The 18,567-nt window shown below is 48.3% G+C and overlaps 1 protein-coding gene across 1 annotated transcript in view; it reads right to left on the bottom strand.

Moving 5' to 3' along the window:
• Positions 1-2,604: 2,604 nt before the first annotated feature.
• KIF13A (kinesin family member 13A) overlaps positions 2,605-18,567 on the bottom strand; it is a 101,520-nt gene continuing 85,557 nt past the window's right edge. Inside the window, exons 29-39 of the mRNA XM_026047010.1 lie at positions 18,277-18,332; positions 16,948-17,072; positions 15,806-15,982; positions 14,457-14,549; positions 13,641-13,793; positions 13,098-13,175; positions 12,442-12,489; positions 11,480-11,591; positions 10,471-10,622; positions 4,849-5,905; positions 2,605-3,932 (exon numbers count right to left, since the gene is read on the bottom strand). Coding sequence (XP_025902795.1) covers positions 3,646-3,932; positions 4,849-5,905; positions 10,471-10,622; positions 11,480-11,591; positions 12,442-12,489; positions 13,098-13,175; positions 13,641-13,793; positions 14,457-14,549; positions 15,806-15,982; positions 16,948-17,072; positions 18,277-18,332 — 2,338 coding nt within the window. The 3' untranslated portion in view covers positions 2,605-3,645. The remainder of the gene's footprint in view (positions 3,933-4,848; positions 5,906-10,470; positions 10,623-11,479; positions 11,592-12,441; positions 12,490-13,097; positions 13,176-13,640; positions 13,794-14,456; positions 14,550-15,805; positions 15,983-16,947; positions 17,073-18,276; positions 18,333-18,567) is intronic.

The following is an 18,567-nucleotide window of genomic DNA, read 5'->3' on the forward strand; positions in this document are numbered from 1 at the left end:
CTGCTCCCCGGCGCTCCCCGGCTGCTCCCCGGCTGCTCCCCGGCGCTCCCCGGCGCCGCCGAACGGACTTACGCAACGCTGCATCGCCGTTCCTCTCGCAAAGCATGGACTCGCGCTCCCCGTCCTTACCGTGTGCAACCCGGCCCCGCTTGCACGTTCTGTAAGCAAGTACAAGGCCGCGGGGCAGGGTCTCACACCCCAACGAGCCGTCACCGCAGAGGGACGGGGCAGGGGCCACCGCTGGCTTCAGGCAGGGCTGCAGGGCGGGCAGCCCCAAGGCAAGACAGAAAAGTCACGGCAGGGGCACCAGGGCTGACCCCCGAGCACTGCCCCGCGCTTGTCTGGCCCAGGCGCTTGTGCGGTGACACGTGCCACCGAGCCACGCACAAGCGTATTGGAAAGGTGCGGCTTCTCCTGAGCAGTCTGAGCGCAGCACTAACAGTTTGCATGTCAGTCACCATGGCCTCTGCACACCATGTTACCAACACCACCAAGGCATTCACAGCCTTAAAAACAGCATTAAATAGAATAAAGCTTCCACCTTCCACTTGCACAGCTTTTATGAGAACAGCTGTTTTTAACTTGTTTTCTTGTAGGAGTGACAGAGCAATTGCTTTCATCCCTCCTCTTTCCTTCTCTGCCCTTCCCCCTGTTTAAGTGTCTTCAGTTCTTCGCAATAAATCTGAGCTATCAGAGAGATTTTCTTGTTTTGACTATTTCAGACCAGCAGCTCGACAACAGAACAGGTCCCTCAAAACGTGCACCCCGCAGAGGGCAGACCGAAATGCAGGGGCTGCCCCTGGGGCAGGAGCCCCGAGCAGCCTCTGATTAGGGAGCCAGAGGGACCGGGGGCCGTTAGAGACACGCGGTCACACGGAGCGGCCGGGCCGGCGCTTTGCAGCCCGCTCTGTGTTTGCTGCACTGTTCACGGGGAGGCTCTTTACTCACCTAACAGCATCTTAACCTCTGTCTTCAGCTGCAGGGAATACGGGAAGCGAGGAGAAGCAGTTGCCTCTTGGGGCACCCCAGCTGTTCCCGTTCCCTGACTCTCCATTCAAGCGTGCAGCTTGGAAGGAAAGCTGAAAGGTCAGTGCCATCTAATTTAACACCATACCCATCTTGATGATTAACATAACGCAACACTGTTTGGGTTAACCCATTCACTGAGGTGACAGGTTTGTTCTGCCAGCTCCAATAAAGGACAGGCTGGATTTCTGCCGTATTGTTCAGTATTACGGTTGGGGCTGGTTTACTTTTAAACTGAGGGCTTAGCACAGATTGTGAATCGGGCTCATTAGACAATGCATGTTAGATCATAGTTATGATAATATCTTATAAAAACAAAGAGAAACTACTGGCAGTTGGGAATGGCTGTGGCCAAAATTCACCGCATCCTTCAGTTGATTATGACATTCAACACCAATCTATTACTCAAACGTCGCTCATAGAGAAAAAGCTTCTCTCTTTAGGCCACAAAGTTTGAGCAGCAAATCAAATAAAATGCCGCCTTTTCCACAAGGCTGCATTGTTCCCATTAGGTGAGTTCTTCCTACCCACAAACTCACCTCAGACAGGACACGCTACCCTGGAGAGCTCACAGCCGCAGCGGCGTCTCAGGAAGGGCAGCCACGGCAGCGTGGGGTTATGCCGGACGCGCACAGCACAAACAGGCCGGACTGTTCGGGCTGCTCTGGCACTTACCAACGGCACAGCCAAAGCAGCACCGTGACTGCAGTGCTTCTGTGCGTAGGGTGCCAGGTGGGTACAGACACACACACACGCACCTTTGCCATAAGGAAAGGGCCCCAGTAACTCTCCAAACTGTTTATTCCAAGAACACAGCTGAGTATGTGAGAAGAGGCTGAATGGGTGCAGGTTTGCGCGAGGGTATTTTTAGGATGACCAAAGCGAGCACAAGAGCTAATTTCCCACACTCAGGGGGCTGAGCGTGGATGCTTGCAGTTCCCAGCTCACCCGGTTTCAGCACTGCTTCCCTTGGGGTGGTTTCCTGCAGCAGCAGTGTCACGCGTGCAGGGAGAGCAGCCCTGAGCTAGCACCTCCACGATGAGCAGAGCAGTTTGCTCCAGCAGGGCCAGGCCCGCAGGCAGGCAAGGGCGCTTTGCCAGAGGTGCCTCAGGGACAAATGCGCTTCATTCCGCCCCCAGCTGCCAACTCTGCTCTGCTGGGCCACTGCTTGATGCATTTAGTAACACACCCCGGTCCTAGGAACGTGTCCAGGCTGCCCTCCATGGACACCCCACATTGCAGGAGCTGCCCAGCTCCCCTGCCCCGCGCACCAAGGCAGGGAGAGCAGCAGCTCAGGAAGCGGCCCACACTCATTCCGGGCAGCGCTACAGGGAGCGATGCCCTCCAGCCTCCCCTGCCCCAAGCGCCGGCCCTCCAGCCTCCCCCTTGGAGCGCTGGCCCTGCAGCCTCCCCCTCGGAGCTCCCTTGGGTGCCCTCGCAAAGCGCCTTGAATCTGAGCATCATAAACCAGTGACAGGATGAAGTCGAGTGTTTCATAATGAAACCTCATTGTATCAAATACAAGCAGAACATTTTCTTTAAAATCCCAAGTAAACAGTCTGTATTCTAACACACAAAAGGTCTGTACCAATTAAATACAGTATGGCAGTATATAAATTACAGTTCTTTACAGTAAATAGCAAAATACTAGAGTCCGCTTACTGTACACAACAATCAAAGAACAAACAGCAGCTTTTCAGTAAGGTCCCAGGTATCTCACTCATTCACTGGCTAGGGAACACAGGACAGATACAGCAGGCCACTCACGTCACCCATTTTCACCGTGTTACTTTACAAATATCCAGAACGACTTGTACAGGCATCTACAGTATCTACACGTGGAACAACCTTCTTAGGAATTCGTGAGCACCACACACAAATCCCTCCATTATTCCCACTATTAAAATAAACTTTACAGATTAAGATTACTTGAGCAGGTTCTACTTCACCTTGATAACAACCAGCAAGTAACAAGTGCAAAGTCTGCAGTCACGATCCATTTGCTGCTGCTTCGTCTCCCACAGTTCCCCCCCGCCACCAAAACCAGAGCACAGAAGCCCCCCAAGCTGAGCCCCCCGGGGCCGTCCTCTCCTCCCCACACGGAGAGGAGAGGACACGCAGCAGCCGGCCGCTCCCGCGCGCGGGAGGCTACTTGGCACCCAGCTTGCAGGCAAAACACTGACCACGCGAGGATACAAACAGCAAACGTGACAGTCTGAAACAAGTTCTTTGGTAATTAAGAACAGCAAACCGTAGTGTTGTTTGTTTTTTTTCTCCAAATAGGGATTTACATCCTGTTTTTCCACAATAAAATATTTTCTTTGTTGTTTAAAATATATCTCCCAAGTTGTGGTGTAACAAACAGTCCCGTACCTCGGTTATCTACAGATCAGCTTTAACTCTATTTTAGTGTGCAGCCCCATCTGCCAGCGGCAGACAACCTACAGATACACATTCATATATATAATATATATATTATTTATAAAAAATAAGGGAATTAGGTCAAAGACTCTAGAGAGTACACATTCGGTACGGACAGATTTAAATGTACAATAGCTTCAAAAAATCCCATAGTTTCCCACACAGCGCTGTGTGTAGTAAGTGCAAAAATACTGCCGTTCAGTTAATCCACGATCTCCTGTTCTCCTGCTTCCTGGAGAAGGCGGAAGCGGCCGCATCTCCCGAGTGCCAGAGGGCGTCTCCGGCGGGCTTGGCGGTGGGCACGGAGCCGCGGGGCAGGGATCCTCGGCGCTTCTCCGGGGCGGCGGGCGCCTGCGGGCGGCCAGCGCCGCTCGCCCTCCTGGCGCCGGCGGGCGCTCGGCGGAGGCGCCCGGGCCGCACGAAGACGCCGTGTCGCGGCTTGCACTGGAAGTACTCGCGGCCTCGCACCGTCCCGGCGTGCTTCCCTTCGGCGGGAGGAAACACAGCGGGGATTAATCGCGGGGCACCGGCCGGCACCCGGAGCCTACAGCTACAGCACTAACATCCCCGCCTGCGGCTGGGCCCTGCTTCTGAGCGGGGAACCAGAATGGTAAAACACACGAGGGAGGGCAAACCTGCACAGCTGGGTTTGAATCGTGACCCAAAGACGATCCCTGTAATATTACTTGGGTAACTAAAGCTCAGAAGCTCAAACTTTGTTCGTTTTATCAAAGAAATCTGTCAAGCTCAAAAAACAATGACTTGTTACGTTCAAAACTTAGCTAAAATTTCAGCAGTGCTGGAAGCTACTAAACCACTACAAATACCCCCTTCTCTAAAGATCTTTTGTTTGGAGCACTTGTAAAGAGTGTTTGTTGCAGGAAACTTACTCTCACAGTGCCACGATTCCTCTTCTCATTCCATCAAATTGTAGTTTAAACATTATGCTCAATTACTAAGCTTCCCTCAAGTAAAAAATAAATTAGTTAACTAAATAAAATCTCTGTGAAAGCTCTAGGCAGCCGTGCAATCTGACAAGCTATTGCAGTTTCCACTATTGGCCCTGCCCATGTTGGTCAAAGTATCTGCCAGTTTTAGGTGTTTTTTTTTCCATTACTGTAAATAAATAAATGGGTATTGATGGAAACTGCCACTCAAAAGAAAGCATTATTCTGCACAACATAAGGAAAATAGGGCTTTCCGACAGAGTTTTGGAAAATAACTCTTTTTATCAAAGCACCTCTATAAACAGAAAGCCCAGAAAACCGATGCATCGGATGCCAAGGTAAGATGGAGATTTTTGTTTTATTTATTTCCCAGCCCTGAGGAGCGCAGGATTGTGGTGAAACCTTAAGCTAGGCCCCGGGTGCCCCCAGGAGCGCGGAGCACGTTCAGTCTTACCCAGCTGAACGTTTAGCTCGACGCCAATCCAGATTCCAGCTGAAAAATCCACCGGTCCGATGTATCTCACCGTGCCCATCTTATTACTTCCAACACAAACTTGCTCACCCACTGCCACCCAGCTGGGCAGGACGTGGGCCTGATCCGTGGGGGCACCTTCCTCGCCATCAGATGCATCCAAAGGATCCTTCCCGAGGAAGTCAAGCGTGGGAGCCTCCGGGCTACTCCGAGGCTCCAAGGCCTCCTCACGGCTTCCCGCGGCACCGCCGCCGGGATCTGCGGAGCCCGGTGGGCCCGGGTGGGCGCTCTGCTCCCCACCGGAGCCGCTCGCCCCGTTGGAGGCGGCGCCGGGACAGCCTGGAGGAGCTGTCGAGTGCTCCAAGTCCTTTCCGTCTTCGACGCCCATGAACTCGGTGAAGGAATGGTCTTCCAGGATGTCTGTTGTGTGCTCAACGGTCGCTTCACGCGTGGAAAACTCAACGGTACCACAGGGACTCCTGTCATTGGAGGAACCTAACGCTGAGAGCGCTGCGGCTGCGGGGAACTGCGGGGAGTCAGTGTTAGCGGCGTTGCGGCACAGGCAGGGCTGCTCCGTTAAGGCACTGGTCGGTTTCAGCGGCGACGCGGGCACCTTGGCAGTCACTAGCTCCTTTTCTGGCTCTGCCAGCTCCTTGGTGAGAGGAGTTCTGAGCTCGTGGGCAAGGGGCAGTGCCGGGGAGTCGCCGGGCTCCAGCAGCTCCCTGGCGGGAGCGGCCAGCTGCTCTGTGCTATCACTACAGGGAACAAGCAGGTCAGACAGAGTCGCGTTAGAGGCACTGTGCGAAAAGTAGCCGCTAGTGATACTGCTCGTGGTGGGGCTGCGGGATACCTCTTTGTCAAGAGCACGCGAACTCACGAAGTCCGTTTTAGAGGAATACCATTCCCTGTGCTCCAGGCTAGCATTGTAAACACTGAAGTCGGCAAACTCCTCTGGGACGTAAGGCCGGAAACTTGGAAAACCCTGCGGGCTTAACTTCTTATTAATGGCCTCCAACTCGCTGTCTTCCTCCTCAGAGTCCTGCAAGAGAGAGTCAGGTGGCATTAGCTACTTACAACACTGAGGTTTCAAAAACATTAACCTTCCTGGATAATTTCGTTAGGAAAAAGGGGTAGCCAGAGCAGTTCCCTGCTCGCAGAAACCAACCACCAGTGATCACTGAAGAAAAAGCACAGCCTGTGACCAGCCAGCAATGTATTTGCAGAACCAGGAGATGGAACTCAGGATAAACATCCCTTTGGAAAAGGGATGGCGATTGTTTCATACACAGCGTAAGATCCAAGACTCCCCCATCCTTTCTGTGCGTAACATGAATCTCTGCAACGACCTACTCTTCTCTTGAACTAAACAGCCTATTGCAGACACAGCACCTGCTCTTCTGTGCTACAGGCCACCCTCTGGTCTAATGCTAGAGCAGATGCATACAGACATTTTTCTCCCCTTACATAAGGCTTGGTTATTTTTTTTTTAAGCACAGACTTCCACTCTTACGCCATTTCAGTCACAGTATTCTGGCACGTCTGTGATGATCTAAGGATGTGCACAGGACCAAGCTGGCAGGCAAAGGTCCTTATTAGACCAACTGGCTCAACCAGAGAAATTGGAAAAGCTTTCAGCACCACCAATGAGACTTCCCCTCTAGCTATAACATTGGTTGGAGCATCCAGTTAAAGATGAGCTCATCTGTATCCTAAATCATGATTTAGGATATCTATCCTGGAGCTGCTTTATGAAGCTGCTTCCGTTTGCGCTGGCAGCTGCTTGCAGGGGTCCTGCCGAACTCGCCCATCCCTCGCCTGGAAGTCGACCGAAGGAGCGGAACTCAACCGTGCCCCTCTGCCTCGTTACCACCGCCTTATTTACTCATTGCCTTTTCCTGGTGCTCTCTGGACTTCCCAATCCAAAGGCTCACTGACTGTAACAACTGTGCTCGATGCTCTTTAAGTGAAGAAAATATTTAAAGTATTTTACAGATGAGGAAAAAGATGACAGAGACGGCTGCAGTGATTTGCCTTATGGCAAGAGAGTCCACTCTGCGAGGGCACTTTCAGCTACCAAAACTTCCCTTTGATTTTCCCTTCCGTGTTTTATGACGTTTTCAGAAAACTCCCCCAAACCTCAGGTTCTTGTGCTTTCCTGTCTATGCAGAGAGCCTGTAATTGCTGAAACTCAGTTAGCTCACGCACACAGAATTGCCTCTCAAGCCGAGATCATCACGTTACATCTTTGTTAGCACAGCAACGGGCCTCTGAACAGGACACTTTACTTCCCAAGTGCCTCTGACAAATCAAACAGATTTCAGACCATTAGTATTTGCTCAGACATAAGCTTAGCATCCTTTGCTTAGTGCTTTTTACAGCTCCCTCTCAGAGTTATTTCTCATAAGCAGGTTTGGATGAAGGGGTTATTTTGAAGCGACTTGTATCTCTGGGGAGAAGGGCCCAGTGCTGTGAAGCTTCACACAGACTGCTGAACATGAGCAGGAGCCACCACCAACCCTAAGTGGTTCTACAGACACGCAGCTCGTGGCAACGTGGCAGAGAAACCTCGTGGGCAGCCATGGGGCAGCCGGGGAGGGTTTCAGCCCCTCTATCATGAAGGCTGCTGCAGAGGCAGCCTCGAGACGCGGCCCCACTGCTGGAACCCGGCTCCCGAGAACGCAGCAAACGGGACGCGACGAGAGAAGAAACGGTGCTGCTTTCGGAGCTTCCTCTGAGCTCCCTGAGGGGAAAAAGGCAGAAATAAAGTAACTTCAGGGGGTTTGTAAATCCAGTGGATATAGAGGGAGGGAAGAAAAACAAAAGAAAAGAAAACTTTCCTATACTGCTGAGGCCAGAGGAAGAACCGAAGATTAGAAGAATAAAATCCTTGACGAACTGGCAATGAAGCTGCAGCCACTTCCCTGGGAAGCCACGGAAAGACTTCAGCAAAACACAGGCTCAACTGATAAGGGGAAGAAGGTGACAGCAAGAACCAAGGACAGAAGTCTGCAAATAGTGATTTAATAGTACACAAGCTAAGGCAGAACTAGGCAAACGGAGGCTTTCCTACCTACAGCTGCTCGACAACAAACACGTCTTTGTAGCTAACCGAGAAGTTAAAGCATCCAGGTCAGATCCCTAAACTAGGGCTCTGGAGTAGCCTCCAGGACACTAGTTGCTGTCCCGCTGTTTGGCAGGAGCGGTGCCGACTGCTCAGCGCTTGCACCGCAGGCGCTTCCCTTTCCACAGCCTTGAGCAGGCAGACGAGCTCGGGACGCGCTCACGACAGGCGAGCTCACACACGCTCCGGGTGAGGACGCGGCTCCGGTCCCAACGCCGGGCGCCCTAGGCACACGGCGCCGCGCGCCTCTGCGCCAAGCTGCTCTTCGGAAACACTTGCAATATTCAGCACAAACGGGAGCAATGCTGGAATTGTAGGGTGGCTGCCGTATTTTAGGCCAAGCAAAAGGACAAACATTTCTGTTAACAGCTTTAGTTCTGCTTTTAACCCTTTCACAGCCGCCTTGCAAACACCAAGGGACACATTCCAGATAAACACAAGATAAGGGCAAACCCCACGCTCATGCCTGTTTGGATGCAGAGCATTAGCCCAGTTAAGTCCACCAGCTTTCTGCTCAGTCACTTGGTTATTTCTAGTGCATTTTTCAATCCCGGTGCAATCCAGCAGCTGCAAGCGCCAAGCAGCAGCGCCCGAAGCTGCGCTCAAGCAGCTCCCTGCCCCACAGGGGCTGCTCAGAGCATCCCTCAGCACCGTGGGTCCGGCAGGGGGAAGAGGCCCCTCCATGTGGGGCCCCCACACTGCCCTTCAGCCGCACGTGGGCAGTAAAACTCCAGCCTGGTCAAGATCTGCACTCACTCCAGCTCTGAAGGACACGACGGAGCCTTCAAATCTCACAGCAAAAGGCTGCAGCCCAGGCCGTGCCAGGTGCCCAGGGACCCTCCTTTAGCTCAAGAGGGCAAAACAGCTCTGGAGATGCTATGGATGTGTTTGTAGCAATTCAGTTTCTGTAGGCTGCTTTTCAGCCAACTGAAAGATCTTGCCTTGGAAAATCCTGTGGTACCGTGACTCAGCTGATGCTGAATACCGCTCTTGGTACCGTGACTCAGCTGACGTGCGGACCCACACAATGGAAAAGGGATGGGATGGAGCACAGAGCAGCTGCTATCCGGACAGAAGACAAGCTTGAGTGTGAGCACTGAGCCCTCGGATACTTTGTTATCCTCTACAAAGTGGCATCAGGAGAAACGAGAAATTTCTCAGCTGTTTGGCTATATGGCCAGAATGAAGCTGCTGAATTGGAAGGGCCCATTAGGGGCCCTTTGTGTGATAAGAGGCCTATAAGAGAAATCTTAAGAGAGCTCTTAAGAGAAATCATTTCAAGGTTCCAAATTTGAAGTCCAAAGCTCAGATTAAAGCCAATATTTACAGCCAAGCTCCGCAGCCCTTAGAAGGAGCCTTCCCCAGCGCAGAAGTGATGACCTTCTGTTGAAGCGGCAGCGAGGAGGGCGTTGGACAGGGGGGCAGGAAAGTCAGAAACCCTCCACCTCAGCGCAGCACCGGCCGGGGGGGACAGGCCACCCAGTAGCCAAGAGCTGCCACCTCATTTTAGCTGTACGGCTTCCACACCAGCCAGGCAGAAGCTTTTGGGGGAGCTCACACCTCGGCACACGGTTACTTACACCACGCGGGGCCATTCCATTTACTCTGGGGCATAGTCACAAGATCTGGGTAACACACACAGGTAACGTTAGAGGGACAGCAGCAGCGTTCACCCACCCCCCTGCTCCTGGATTGCTTGTGCGCTCTATTAGAGCCTCCCATCCCCTCCCTCCCCATTCCTGCAGGAAAAGAATCCCACATGAATCAAGGAAATCAGCCGAGTTGTTTCCAGTCACGGACCGCATCCACAAGCCAGGCAGCATCTGCTCATTACAGCCGTTAGCGTCAATCGCAGTGATTAGGTGCGCGGAGCCCCTCTCGCTCCCTTACCCCAGCACGGAGCAGCCCGAAGCCCCCGGCAGCTCTTACAGGGTTCTGCTGCTGGCCGCTCGCCCTGCCCGGCGCGGCCGCCGCGCAGCCCGTGCCGCGGGCCCGGCGCCCCGGCGCGCTCCGCAGAGCCTGGGACACGGCGAACACGCCACGACGCGGGGCGCGTGTGGGTTAGCGGGCGGCAGGGCGGTGCAAGGGCAGCGCGCGGGGTGCGCAGAACCGGGCGGCAGGAACTCGTGCAGGGCTCTCGACAGCGCGTTGGGACGAGGAAGAAAGGTCAGAACTGCGGGCGGCCTGGAGCGCCCTCTGACAGAGCTACTGTCTGCAGTGACAAGACACATCAGCCTCTTGCTGAGGAAAATGCAAAGGGCTGTTAGAGTAGAACACAGGCGCCCCACACAGAAAGAGCCCGAGTGAAACAAGCCTAGTGGTGCAGATATTAAAAAAGGGTATAGGAAACAAAAATCTGCAAACTAATTAATTTTGGCAGAGAATTACAAAGGCTTCTTGTGGAAGCTGCATGCTGCAAGCCATTTTCCAAGCACACAAAATAAATATGTCCATAAAAACAAGGTTGTTCACAAAAAAATTACCTCTTGACTAAGCAGAGGTCGCCTTTCAAGTGGGGTCTTTCTTTTATGTTCCTCTTTCACGGGCATTAATGGTTTGAAAAACTTTGGTGGCTGAGGAGAAAATGCTTTAAAGGGACTTGCCATTAAAGCATGGGAATTCTCTGATACGACACCTAGAAACAAAATTATATGTATAGACACATAGCTTATTCAATTCTTCACATCTTAACCGCAACAGAATAATCTAAATTGATAGTAAAGGAGCCATGCATTTGTAACGCAGATGGCTACAGAGTATCAGGCAATATTGCAGCATTCAGCCACTGTCCAAGGATGAGATATTGTAGAGCTCTACGAGGGGAAACTACGTCCCTTTGGGGAGTCTGGAAATAGAAGGAAATCAGAGAGCAGCAGTATCTGCCTCCTGCATCCCAAGGCTCCCCCATTTCTCCTATTCATTGGAGACATAAAAACAGCAGGACGTGGCCTGAACATCAGTGTGACTGAAAGGAAAATAAGAGGCAAAGCAGCAAAGAAGAAGTTCTTCTTCCCTCTTCGCTGCTTCTGCACTTCTCTATGTGGCCTGCTCAGGAACATCTTGCTACAAGCTGACCAAAAGCAAGCAAAGCACCTGTGACACACTGATGTGCAAGACCAAATATCCAAATGGTGCCAGAAAACCATAAAAAGTCTTTCTCCGTTTGATAAGAGTTCATTTTCAAATTCATAAGCTTACAGTAATTCCTTTATTTCCATTTTTGCTTCATTTCCAATCTAGTTTATTTCTCTTATTTTTTGGCACCCCAATTTCTCATCCTTTCCTGCATGTCTTTATGCACTTCTCTTTTCCCATCTGTTTCCAGATTAAGTTCAGCTGCTAAAGCAGGAAGCTGGATAATGTATTTACGAGGAAAAAAGAGCACTGAGGACTGGGTTTCCAATTTTGAGTGGCAGGAATGTGCTTTCCAGCCCAACAGCAATTTAAGCAATTTAAGAGGAAGGTCATCACAGGTGTATCTGACAGTCTCACCACTGCCATCCTTGTTCTTGCGTGCGGACTCCCTGGGTAAAGTACCATAGCATGAAACATCTTGGTAACTGGAAGAACAGTCAGATATATCTAGGTGACTTTCAGACCAACCCTAAGAAACAAAAAAACAAATGTACACTCTGATATAGGCAAACATGGAGAAATTAATAGGCAAATGGAACAAATGGAACATCTCTCGTATGAAGAGAGGCTGAGTGAGCTGGGCCTTTTTTCTCTGGAGAAGAGACGGCTCAGAGGGGATATGATTAATATGTATAAGTTCAGGAAGGGAGAATGCAGGGAGGAAGGGGATAGGCTGTTCTCACTGGTGGCCAGCGATAGGACGAGGGGTAATGGCCACAAACTGAAGCATAAGAAGTTCCGTCTCCAGGTGAGGAGCAACTTCTTTCCTGTTAGGGTAACAGAGCAGTGGAACAGGCTGCCCAGGGAGGTTGTGGAGTCTCCTACTCTGGAGGTCTTCAAAACCCGCCTGGATGCCACCCTGTGCCACATGCTCTAGGTGTGCCTGCTTGAGCAGGAAGGTTGGACTAGATGATCTGTAGAGGTCCCTTCCAACCTTAAATATTCTGAAATATTCTGAAATATTCTGAAATGCAGACATGGGGCTCTGTTTTTAGACAGCTAACGAGCTGCAACTTTGAAACAGTTTTGTCTCATGTGACTATTTAGGACTGAATAAGATTTAGTGAAATATATTAGGTTTTCCTGTCTGTTTCCCACTTCCTCTTAATTGTCAGCTTTTACAGTCCTAACATGAAGGGTAGAGGAGGACAAAAAGAGGTATAATGCAAAATATTATTAGTACAGCATTTAGCAGTTGTATTATTTAAATAAACAGTTTAAAAAACCCCTCTTTTTTCCCCCAAACCTCAAATATGTCTTAAGAGATAAACACTGAAAGTGTGTGCTGCTCACTTTTATGAGCTCTGAAATTTGCTTACCTTGTCATCTTCATCACAGGCAGAAAGATCTAATCGGCTGCAGGACACCTACAAAACACCCGTGGGCAGAATGAGAAAATGCCTAGCTTGTATTCCTAAAGTATAAGGCCTTGAGGAGATGCTCTGATTCTTTAGTCCTAACAAACATTATATTTTGTTTTCGCTTAACACTGTAAGGAGAGCAACATTTGTGTGGTTTGAGCGGGTGACAGGTGAATTCACAAAGTACAAAATACATTCACAAAATATACATAAAGCAGAAACTAGCCCTTATATAGGGAAAAAATTAAAATAGGGCTTTTAAAAACCAAAGCAAAAGCTTTCTGGATTAGGGCAGCCAGGAACCTGAACTACTTCCACAACTACTTTTTTTCTAAATGGAGAAGAGTTTAGCCCACACTTTCCCCACACCACCCCTCTCCCTTTGTAATCCTGTAGGATGGAGAGTTGTGGGGAGTTGTTTCTCCTCCATGATCCCTCTGAGTCATTCCCACTTGGGCCAGCATTTCTATAGTGGCTGCATTAATTCTAGAATACACAAGGGATGGATGGCAACAATTACATATTACCTCAGCACGCAAGCGTGCCCGCATATGCACAGAGACAAAAAAGAGCAGATTAGCACCGCGTTATGAGAGCACAGAAATGATCCTTACGTTGTGGACGTTGGGCGAGCTGATGCTCCGGCGGATGTTCCTCGCCTTGGTGGACAGGGCTTCTTTCACTGTCACTGCCTGCGTGGAGAAAGGCACCTTAAAGGATGCACTCCTAGCAAAGCTGGGCAACTTACCACCATCCTCCTGCAAAGCCATCAGCAGGGTAGAGGCTTTTCTCACAGTAGGGCTAATTGCAGCTACTTGCAAACAAGGTTTATATATTTACACAACTTAATTTACACATACAAAACTGGCATTCTGTGGCCCTTGTTTTTTCAGGTTCTCTCTATTAAGCTCCCACTAGCTGGAGTTAGTGGATTCACCAGTGTTGGGCTTTAGCTGTTTCACAGGAGCACAGATACATTTACCTGGCCAATATTTGCGTTCACTCTCTCTTAAAAAAACAGAAACAAACAAAAACAAAAAAGGCAGCCTTCCAAACCTCCCATATCTAATATTCTAAAATCAAAAACATCAAGTATCTCTACAAATCACAATAAAAACATTTCTTAAAGTTGCCTGTTTTAACTGCCTGATACTTGCCTGCCTTAGTCGTTCCAGGCTCAAAATGTTCTCCACTTGCAGGACGCCCCGGGTGTATTTCTCCATGTAGGTTTCCCCATCAGACGTCCCCTCGTTCTCACTCCTCGCAGCCATCAGCGCCAAGGTCTCACGATCCTCAATTTCTTCTGTAGCCTAAATTGTAAGTTGCACTATTAAGCTCTTTAATTTAGAGCCTGCTTTTAATCTTTGGAATGTGTTAATTCTTTTATTTAGACCATCTAATCCCGGAAATTAAGTTGATTCCATAATCCTTACACAGAGCAGAGACTTTTCAAGGCAGGTAGCGATCATGCTGAACTAAGAGGAGCTCAAGCTTGGGCTAGTTTTGTACATTTGTTGCAGTCAATCTCCTTTAAGAATGAGGAGAACTCAACCTGCAGCCTCCTACGTTAGCAATGAATGAGCAGCTTCCTTCCCAAACTGCAGTGACAAGCACACAGTGACCAACCTACTTATGTTTCCAATGGCCCGACTGCTTACCTTTAAAATCAGTTTTAGAAGTTTAAATTTGCACAAGTCGTGTATATAGAGATATTTATACTGCCGTCAAACTAATCTTTCCAGCTATTCCAGGTCATTGACCTATATCTGCTTTAGAGCAGCCTCTCTATTCCCCCTTTAAACACCAATGTCGTTTCAAAATTGCTGCTACTTAATACAGGAGCTCACCACGTACAACTTGGGCAAGATTCCTCCAGCAATACCAAATATGCACTTCCCAGTCAGCATCTCCCACTCTCTTTGGTCATTCTCTGTGTTTCAGTGAACTGGCCAGAGAAATATGGTCTAATTTACCTTTGGGATATTGGATACTATTTCGTAGGTCACTCCACAGGCATAATATATATTTTTCAAGGATATTCTCCTTTTCAGGCTCTGGGTAAAACTCTAGAAACAAAGTAATTTAGAATTATTATGTTAAAAATGATTATTTCTGACACTAAGAAGTGGCAATGCAAAAATTCATTTTACCACAAAAGTGCATTTCCCAGGACAATAATTCTCTAAGTTACTTTTCAGCCCAAAGAACAGTTTCAGCATTCTTTACTGTGTTACAACCTGTGTACTTTATCCAGTCATGCTCAGTACAAAACCTAACCAAGTCCAATCAGCAACAATTTACTCCCATTTTGCACTAATGCTTTTAAAATAGCTGTAAAAGAAGCTTGTAAAAACTGAGAAAAAGGCAGCTGTAGAAGTCTGATACTCATACATTTCATTTTGTGACTGTTAAACAGGAATAAAAACTCCTTTACTACAGCAAACCCTGATTTCTGCAACTCTGTTTCTACCTATAATTGCAACAGCAAACAGTTTTCACATAAGCTGCAAGTTTAATTTCTTTCACTGTCAATCAGCCCTTTAGATCACTGACAGGAAACTTGATTTTCATTTAATATAAGACATTTTGGACAAATGAAATGTGCAAAAGACAACATAGCAAATACAAAAGGCGCAGAATTCAACTGTGTACCAGATGTTTGGTAATACCACAGCATTTTTTTTTTTTTGGTTCCTCCTGCCAAAAATCTTAAACATTGTCTCAATGTCTCGATCACTTAGGAAAGGGAAACGAACACGGTTTCAGAAAGCATCGAGCTGCCTAAACCCACACACTGCAAATAAAGAGCAGAATCCGCTCCTGCAGCCAAAGAAAGCACCTTAAGTGAGACCAGCTTTGAACAGCTGGAAGAAAACGTGGACACAGGGGTGGTGGGGAGGGGGGGACAGACCTTATTTAGAATTAGCAGAATAGCAAAATGAAAGGAAGAGAATACATTGCCTTTACATTGAATATTCCAAGATACTGTCAGGAATGGAGTGATCTCATATTAGATAAGCTACTGCAAATTTCTCAGAATCAAAAAATATCAGGTTATTCCAGACAGAAGGTCTTCTTTGGAACTCTTTTTCTGCTGCTGCTGCAGTGGTAGCACGAGTTTACTCTGAAACCAACTAAACTGAAAACTGGAGAGCTCGAAGCGATGCGCCAGGCGTGCACTGCAATCTAGGCTAACGCCGGGGTTTTGTCTTTCACAAGCACAGCAGAGACTAAACTGATGCAAAACGAAGCAAGCAGCTAAGAGAAGATGCTTGGGAAGTTAAGGGGAGCAAGCGACACAAGATTACTGTGAACCTGTTACCTGCTTGTTGTAAATATTGGCCGCAATCCTCTTGCGCAGCACCAGCTCCATGGCGGCCGGGTGGCTGAGCTGCACCGTGGCCTTCACGATCAGGTAGATCCTCTCGTGCTGCGGAGTCACCCTGTTGAGGTGCACCGAGTCGTGCACCGAGGAGTCCCAGGCGGCCGTGGCCGACACCTACGCAGGCAAACCCGCACAGGGGAGAAAGGGAAATTAGGAACTCGCTTACACCAACGGGAGGGATAACTTAGAGCCATCTAAAAGAACCAAAGCCATTCTGTAATGAAAAATAAACACCACTGAACAACATGGAGCGAGTCATCCCCTTGGCAGCCAGGGGTTCATTGGGGGCAGCGTGACAGAGGCAGGAAAGCCTGGGGGGCGGCACCGTGAGCGAGCGCCTGCCCAGGGCAAACCTGCACCGCTGCAGGCCAAGGGGAAGCAGAAGCCAGACTGGGCAAAGGAATACAAATCCTCTGGCAACTATATTAAAAGCTCATCAAATTCAACAGGAAAACTTCCATGTGTGTTGGATTAGGCTAAGACCCATGCAAAATAAACGCTTTTCCATCCTGCAGAACATTTTTCTGTCCTTTGCCTTCCCCTCAACTCAGCATCTCATTTATCCTGGAAACAGACTCTTATTGCTTTAACTGAACTGGTACAAGAGGAAGAATTGGAAGTTTAGTAATTCCACTAATTCAGAACCATTAATCTCCATCAAACCTCAAACTTTTTATTTCAAAAGGAATTGTGAGCTACAAAGGAAAAAGCGATTTATTTAAACATGCAACTTTGCCTGGTTTGGACAGTAAAAGTAGGACTTTTTTTGGAAGAACCAAGGGCATGAAAGAGGGATGATGAAGGGCTGAGCCAAGAAGAAGGAGGGATTTTGAGTCAGGCTGCTGAACTACTCTTTTGTCAGAAAAAAAGTTAAAACTCATTGCCTTTGCATTAAGGCAGAAGAACCAACAAGTCACATTCTCTCAGATCTTAAACAACTTTACCAAAAAATAGAGGCAGATCTAGATTTAGATATTTGTAAGACAAAAATAGAATTAAAGATTAAATATACACAAGCAGAAAGGGAACAAAAGAAGACAGCATTACTGCAAGTCACTGTTGCCTAGAGGACTATGTACCTCCTCATCACTGTGTTTGATGATGGGTAGGTAGAAGAAGGGGCTCCCGTGCTCCTTTGGTAGTATCGAGTTCACTCCTGATGCATGGGGACCTGTAAGTTGCTCGTTGGCACTGAGGTCATCAGCTAAGGAAATGAATGGGCAAGAAAAAGGATGACAAGGAATATTAATGGAGAGAGGCAAAGTTATCATAAAATCCTATCCATTTTCCCTGCTACAGCAATCTTGCTACCAGGCAATATTTGCGTTTGAATGAAGCCATCTGAAGATGACTTCAGCACACCAAAGCAGGGAGGAAAGCCAAGCTGCCTCTCTCCAAACTCATTCTCTCACATGTGGCCTGAGCAGATTTCAAAACTACAGCTAGATACTCATAAAATTAATTCACTGAGCCAGAAAATTCCACATGTCAGCCCGACAAGCTCTTCTTTGAGTTAAATCACTTCTGATGTATCAGGGAATCTTAAAACAAGAATAACATTTCTGGCTGCATTAGGCTTTAGCAGCTGTGCAACGATCCATGGATCTGTTTAAATATCCCATTTGGCTCTCTGCCTGCCAACTCTCCTCTGATAATAAACACAAGCAAATAAAAGCATCTCTTGTGAGCACACACGAGGAATGTTCATCATCTTTGAAAAGCAGCCCTTAGTGTGAGGCCTCTCTGAACCTACCTCCTGGCCTAGGCAAGTGCTGGGTGTGAGGGAGCCTGTGGATGCTCTTCTGCTTCGTGCCCAAGCTTAGGCTTAGCAGTTTGCTCCCTAAGCACTTCTTGAACACAGTCCTCATGGTAGTCTCCTCGTATTTACTCCTTATCTGTGCCCTAGGAAGTTAACCCAAAAGCTCTCTCACACGGAAGACTAAGTGTCTTCAGTGGGAGAAGGCTTAGATACCCCAACAAAACATTCATCACACCCTGAATACCTTCTTCATGAAACCAGCTGTTCAAACCCCTGCAGCTATCTCAGTGCTCTAACACTTGGGAGATTTTCTATTGGTGCTTGAATGAAATGTGGATTTCATTAAACTTGCTTTCTCATGCTATTTTCTGTTGCATTGTTTATCCATGCACTCATATATTCCCCAATTCTTTCCTGTAAATTTTAAAATTGTTGTGCCTAGTTATTCCAATACACAGATTCAGAAGAAAAAGATAAAGAGAAAAAAAAAACCCAACAACATTCTGAAAGTTATAGCAGCCGGTGTCAGCACCGAAAGTTGTTGGTATTTTCTTGGACATTTCAGATTCACTTTTCCACTTATCAACTGACTGATCCAAGCTAAATTTTGTCGTTCTACCAAAAGCCTTCACGTGCCATTGCAACATACCATTCAAGTCAAGGAAGAGGACAGGGATGTGCGTCTCCATTCCTGCAGGGGGAACCCTGAAACAAAACAGATGGTTTGCTGTTTAAACAAGGAAGGCAAGGCTTAAACTAACCTTAAATTAAGTGAGTATGGGCAAACTCACGGCAATGGTCATAGAAATTGCAACCAATGATTAAAGCTCTCAACATTTTGGTGCATATATCACATAAAGAATGTTTTGTATATCCACATATACAACTAAATGTAGAGCTTTACTAAAACCTATTTCACATGGCACAGCACATTTCAATT

Source organism: Nothoprocta perdicaria, unplaced genomic scaffold, assembly GCF_003342845.1.
Source record: "Nothoprocta perdicaria isolate Ctin4 unplaced genomic scaffold, notPer1 scaffold_47, whole genome shotgun sequence".
Taxonomy (NCBI): domain Eukaryota; kingdom Metazoa; phylum Chordata; class Aves; order Tinamiformes; family Tinamidae; genus Nothoprocta; species Nothoprocta perdicaria.